The sequence below is a fragment of the Zosterops lateralis genome (genome assembly GCF_965231275.1).
Source record: "Zosterops lateralis genome assembly, contig: HAP1_HAP1_SCAFFOLD_316, whole genome shotgun sequence".
Classification (NCBI taxonomy): Eukaryota; Metazoa; Chordata; class Aves; order Passeriformes; family Zosteropidae; genus Zosterops; species Zosterops lateralis.
The window spans coordinates 13,225-19,685 of record NW_028154382.1 but is presented as its reverse complement, the minus strand read 5'-3'; the positions used below and the strand labels follow the sequence as shown (position 1 = coordinate 19,685).

The following is a 6,461-nucleotide window of genomic DNA, read 5'->3' as shown; positions in this document are numbered from 1 at the left end:
TGAATAGTCCGGATTTCTTTTCGATGGCCCTCCCAGACCTCATCAAGTCTAGTTGTCTCATTCCGGGAAGGCTCCTTTCTTATGTCAATTCCAAAAGTCTGTCTTATGTTGATTTCATTCCGCTTGTGGCACCAGAAGGTTGAGGAAGGAATTTCTCCTTGCCTTGGCGAGGAAGTGATTCTTATCAGGGTTGGCCAGTGTCTTTTGTCTAAGTTGATGACCTTCGTCCTGTCTTTGCAACTGAGATTAGCAGGCTGAGAGAGAACGGTTACCCTTCTATTGGATTTTACAATTTTACTTTAGCTTTGTTTCATTATACATCGAATTATTATTTTATACACGAATTTTTACCCTATTTTTATCACAGTGACCTATAGGGACAACGGGGCCAGTCACCAGGGGTACCATCCCCAATGGGAATGCAGGGAAAGGAGAAACAGGAGAACTGGGAGCACAGGGGAGACCAGACTGGGGTAGGGCACAGAGTGTCACAGGGCACTGTGGGGGGAAGATTTCTCTCTCAGCCTGGCTGCAGACTCTGGGCTGTGTTCCTCCAAGGTGAGGCCCTGGATTTTTCCCTGAGGGGTTCTAGGGATTCTGCAATTGCCCAAGCAGGATTTATTGCCCAAAGCAGGATAATTTCATACCAGAACTAAAGCATTGGGGACAATTGTAGTTCTTGGCTTTAAAACATTGGAAAACAGGAAATTGATTTGTTAGCAAGAGCTGTGGGGTGGGTGGGAGCAGCAGGATGAGCTCTGCCGGCAGCTCTCGGCTTTCCTGGGAAGAGGAAGGGGCTGGATCCAGCTCCATGGATTGCTCAGGCAGTGACTCCTGCCGGGATGAGAGAGGGTCACAGTGTCATCCTGTCCCTGTCCCCCCCCCACAGGATGGGCCTGGCTGGAGCCCATGGAGAGCAGGAGCTGCTCCGAAATCCTACCTGAACCCGCCCCAATCCTCCCTCAATCCTGCTCCATCCATCCCAACTAATCCCACACTGGAATCCTGCCTTGATCCAGAATCCCACTTGATCCCACTCCATCTATGTTGCCCCAATCCCTCTCTGGAATCCCAACCTCATCCTGCTCCATCTATCCCACCTGATCCCGCTCCAGACTCCAGCCCTGATCCCACTCCCCAATTCCATCTGATCCTGCTCTGGGCCCCTGCTCTGATCCACAATCCCTCCCTGATCCCAGCCCGTCCATCCTGCCCTGATCCCCCTCTGGAATCCCACCCTGATCCCGCTCCACACCTGCGGTCGAGCCGTTGGCTCACACATCTCTTCCTGCAGAAAAAGAAGATCCATGAGGTTCCAGCACAGATCACACACCAGGATTAACCCCAGGATCCATCCTGGGATCTGCACAGAGGGGATCCAGAGCTGGATCCACCACTGGGACTCACCGGCTGCCATGTTGTATCCATCCCTGTCCCTCCTCCCTGTGGAAAAACAGTGGGATCAGCGTCAGTGGCACAGGATTCCTGAACGGTGCCGGGTGGATCCGTGCCCCTTCCCGACCCCCATCCCGTGTGTTACCGGATTGGAGCTTCCAGACAATGAATCCAATGAGGACAGTGAGGATGAGGATGGCAGCGATGACGGACACAGCGACCACCACGGTGAGATTCCCGCCAGATGTCGGCTCTGGGAAATGCGGGATGGTGAGGAGGGGAAGGGGGATCCCCATTTGGGAATTCCCAATTCCCACATTGCCAGCCTCACCCCAAGCGAAGATCCCGGGCTCCAGCATTCCGGGATGCTCCACCCGGCACCGGTACTGCTCCCGCTCCTCCGGCAGCGCCTCGATCCTGGCCCAGGTGTGGAAGGTGCCGTCACTGTTGGGAACGATCCCGCCCCACTCCGTCTCCTGATCCCACATTTCATCCCCCTTCAGCCAGTTGACTGCGATGGTCTTGGGGTAGAATCCGTAGGCGTGGCAGGACAAGATCAGCGTCCCGTGTTCCTCTTTTCCGGACACATGGACATCAGGGGGCTCTGGAATGGGATAACGGTGAGATGCATCCATGGAATTCCATGGGAATGGGATGGGGGTGAGATCTGCCCATGGAATTCCCACTGGATTGGGATGGGGGTGAGATCTGCCCATGGAGTTCCATGGGAACGGGATGAGGGTGAGATCTGCCCATGGAATTCCAACAGGAATGACTGTGTTCTGCAATCCTTCATTCCCAAATTCAAATTCCCACCCACCTTTGCGCTCCAGCTCCTTCTGCCCATATCTGACATATTTCTGCAGCCATTCAGGGCAGATGTGCTTCACGTTATTTGTCCACCTCTCAGCCACGGTCCCCTCCTGTTCCCAGCGCCTCCTGGTGATCTCAGCAGCGCTGTCGGCCACCACAAATCTCCCGGATCCCAGATCAAGGGAGATGAAATCCCACCCATCGTAGCCATGCTGGAAGGCTCCACGGACACTCCCGTCGGACAGGAGTTCACAGCCATAAAGCCACTGTATGGTGTGGAGACCTGGGGGGATTGTACCCACAGAGACCCATGGAATTGTGTCCCAGCCCCACTGAGCCCCATTCCAGCCCTATGGAGGTCCAGAGTCTAATGGAGACCCACAGAGCCTTATCCCAGCCCCTTGGACCCCCATGGATGCAGATCCCAACCCCATGGGATGGAACCCCAGGGATCCCAACCTGGCCCCACAGATCCCAGCCCATGAATCCATGTCCCAAACCCATGGACCACAAGAAATCCCATACCATACTAATGGATCCCCATCTCAGCCCCTTGTAGCCCTGTGAATCCACACCCAAGACCTACAGATCCCATTCCAGCCCCATGGATCCAATCCCAGCCTCAGAGTTCCCAGCCCAACCCTACACTTCCCAGCCCAGGCCCCACAGATCCCCCCATTCACCCTTGCTCTGGTTGTACCGGTCCTGCAGTATCTCCAGTTTCCTGGCATTCCTGTGCTGCCACCTCTCAGCTTTCTTGGTCTGGCTATCCCAATATCCCGGCTCAGCTCCATCCTTCATCCACTGTGTCAGTGGCTCCGCCCGGCCCCGCTCGCTGTCGTAGCGTTCAAAGGGGATCCCATCCACAAACCCCACGATCATGAACTGGGGAATCTCCGGGCTGGGCTCTGACACTGCCACAGCCAGGTAATGCAGAGACTGGAGAACTGGGGGGACACGGAGATTTGGGGGGTTGAGAGGTCATGGATTGTTGGGAAAGATGGAACAGGAAGGACTTATGGATATGATTGTATGGTAAGAAATACTGCAGATGTAAAACCTGTGAATGAAATAGAAATGAAAGCCAGCTTTGACATGTAGGCATGGGAGGCAGGAAAACGGTGATTAGCTGGAGATGGGTTGAAGGGCAGGAAAACAAAAGGACTCAGGAATGCAGCCTTTCCACCTGCCAAGGCATCAGGGAGAAAACAGATAAGAAAAATAGTCTTTAGAGTTTAGAATATAAAATGACATGGTAATACAGTAGTTCTCATAGGCTGCATGCAAAGTTTGTAGGTTTTGTATCTTGCACCGGTTGGTCACTGTGAATTAGAATATTCAACACAAAAATAGAGATAATGTATTGTAACAAGGTCCTCTCTCTCTTGCTTCTGCTTTTTCCCCCATGCTGTCTTGCCCCCTCTTGTTCTTGCTTTTCCCCCCACGCTTTTTCCGCCCTCTTTTCCCCTACTCTCTTGCTTGCTCTCTTCCCCCGCTTCTACCCCTGAGCTCTCTTCTACCCTCTCTCTCCCCTCTCTCTCTCGGGGCTTCCCTCCAGCCCAGGCTGGTGGCTGAAGGCAAAGCCCTCTTTACCCACCACCCTTGTAATAAAGCCACGTGTTTCTAGAATATCTCAGCTCTGCAGAGTTCCTTGTCCCTGCCGTCCATGGATGCTACTACAATGGATCAATGAAAGGGGAAATGGGGAGAGCTGGGAAGGGGTTTGGGGATCCCAGGGCCAAGGAAAGGGTTTGCAGGGCTGGGAGAGGTGGGATGGACAGGAAAGGGCGTGTAGGGGGGTCCCGGTGTCCAGGAATGGGGGCTCAGGGGTTCCAGGGTTATGGAAGGAGAAGGGGGAGGTGCAGGTGCAGAAATTCTTCCGTGGATGGCAGGGACAAGGAACTTTGCAGACCTGAGATGTTCTAGAAACACGTGACTTTATTATTACAAGGGTCGTGGGTAAAGCGGGCCTGCTTCCAGCCACCAGCCTGGGCTGGAGCAAAGCTCTAAAGAGAGAATGGGGAGAGAGAGATAGAAGAGAGCTAAGGGGTAAAAACGGGGCAGGAGCAGGGGAAAAACGTGGGGAGAAAACAGGAGCAAGAGAGGTGAGAGAGAGGAGAGGGGATTGGCCGAGAGGGTAAGAGAGCTAAGAGAAGAGAAGTAAGGGAAGAGGGGTGAGAGGGCCAGAGAAGAGGGTAGGAGAGCCAGGAGAAGAGAGTGATCCTCTTGTTACAATACATTATATCTCTTTTTGTGTTGAATATTCTAATTTACAGTGACCAACTGGCGTGAGATACAAAACCTACAAACTTTGCATGCAGCCTATGAGAACTACTACATTACCATGTCATTTTATATTCTAAACTCTATAGACTTCTTTCTTATGCACTTGTTCCCTTGTTTTCCTGTCTTCAGCTCATCACTGTCTTCCTGCCCGTCATGCTCACATCTCGAAACTGGCTTTCATTCCTATTTCACTCAGGTTTTACATCTACAGTATTTCTTACCATGCAGTCATATTCATAAGTCCTTCCTGTCCCATCTTTCCCAACATGCAGGGACTGGGAGAGGTGGCATGGGGGTTCCAAGGGATCCCCAGTCCCAGGAAAGGGGGTCCAGGAGTCCCCAGTGCCAAGAAAAGAGGAGTCAAAAGGTGGGAACAACCGAGAATAGGAGGGTCGGGGGTCCATGATGCAGAGGAAAGGGGGGACTGAGAGCTGAGAAAAGCAGGAATAGGGGTCCAGGGGGATCTCAGACTAAAGGAAAAGGAGTGTCTAGGGATTTGGGCAGCCAGGAAGGATGGGAAACGGGGTGCAGAGAAGGATTGGTGCAGGAAAAGGGGGGGCAGGGGGATCCCAGTGCCCAGGGATGGAAATTCAGGGGGGTCCCAGGGCCCAGAATCCCCCCAGGGACCCTCCCAGGCCCCCTGGGACCCCATGCACAGGGTGCAGAACTGGGGGGATGCAGAGATTGGGGGTCTGGGGGCGTCCAAGGGTCAGGAAGCAGAACCGGGAGAGCCGGGAAGGGTCCAAGGTTCAAGGAAGGGACTGGGAGAGGCGGGATGGGGGATCCAGGGGGTGCCTGTGCCCAGGAAAGGGGGTCTGGGGCTGGGAAAGGCAGGAATGGGGGTCCAGGGGGTCCCTGGGTCAGGGAAAGGGGGGTCTGGGGCTGGGAGAGGCGGGCGGATCCCGGAGGCGCAGCCTGGGCAACGGGAAAGAGAAAGAGACCGAGGGAACGCGCTGGGGGAGTGGACGGGGCAAAGGGGGAATTCCAGGGAATTCATCTGGATCCCATTGGATCCCCCTGAGATCCCCCCGAGACCCCTGGGACGGCCGGGACCCTCCGGGACCCCGTTTGGGAAGCGGCGGGAGCGGAAAACGGGGGGACACGGAAAGTTGGGGGATCTGGGGGTGCAAAGGTGAAGGAAAAGGGCGGGTCTGGGGTCTGGGAAAAGCGGGATGCCCGAAAAGGGGGTGCAGGGGGGTCCCAGTCCCGGATAAGGGGGTACAGGGGGTCCCGGTGCTGGGGAAGGGGATGGAGGGGGGTCACAGGACCCAAAATGGGGCTCGGGGGGTTCCCGTGCCCGGAAATGGAAGATCAGAGACGTCCCGGTGCCCGTGAATTGCCGTTAAGGGTGGTCCCGGTTTTGGGTTCCCACTCACCTCTCGTTGCGCCCCCAGGGTCCCCCAGGAGCCCCAAGAGCGCCCCCAGACCCAGCGCTGGAGCCATCGCGCTGCTCCGCTGCGGCCCCGCCCCCAGAGCCGCCTCCCGCCCCACCATTGGCGCCGCTATTTCGTGCTCGCCAATGGTGATTCGCTCTATTAGTAACGTCATCGGTTGCTGGGCAGATCCCGGTCTCGCAGGTTGGGCGCAGAAGTGGCGGGACCGAGGCGGGACAATCCCAGAGAGGAGCGCACGGGGCAATCCCAGAGAATTCGTCTGGATCCCTCTGGATCCCCGCTGGACCCCCCCGGAGCCCTCTGAGAAACACCTGGGACCCCTCTTAAAAGCGCCGGGAGTGGAGAACTGGGGGGGACACGGAAATCTGGGAGATCTGGGGGTGCCAAGGTGAAGGAAAAGGGCGGGTCTGGGGTCCGGGAAGGGCGGGATGCCCGGGAAGGGCTGCAGGGGGTCCCGGTGCCGGGTAAGTGGGAGCAGGGGGGTCCGTTTTGGTCAATTTTGTGTCCGTTTTGGTCCATCTTGGGGCAATTTTGAGTCCATCCTGGATCTATCTTGGGTCCCCCCTGGGTGCA

General features: G+C 55.8%; 1 protein-coding gene across 1 annotated transcript; it reads right to left on the bottom strand.

The window, feature by feature from the left end:
* Positions 1 to 783: 783 nt before the first annotated feature.
* Positions 784 to 5,937, bottom strand: LOC310923784 (class I histocompatibility antigen, F10 alpha chain-like; the record flags this gene model as incomplete). The annotated part of the gene is made up of 8 exons (XM_083885715.1): positions 784 to 834; positions 1,256 to 1,288; positions 1,408 to 1,443; positions 1,541 to 1,648; positions 1,727 to 1,999; positions 2,216 to 2,491; positions 2,892 to 3,155; positions 5,871 to 5,937. 7 exons carry the CDS (start codon positions 5,935 to 5,937, stop codon positions 1,275 to 1,277), a joined length of 1,038 nt encoding a protein of 345 aa, XP_083741841.1. The 3' UTR covers positions 784 to 834; positions 1,256 to 1,274.
* Between the last annotated feature and the right edge of the window lie 524 nt (positions 5,938 to 6,461).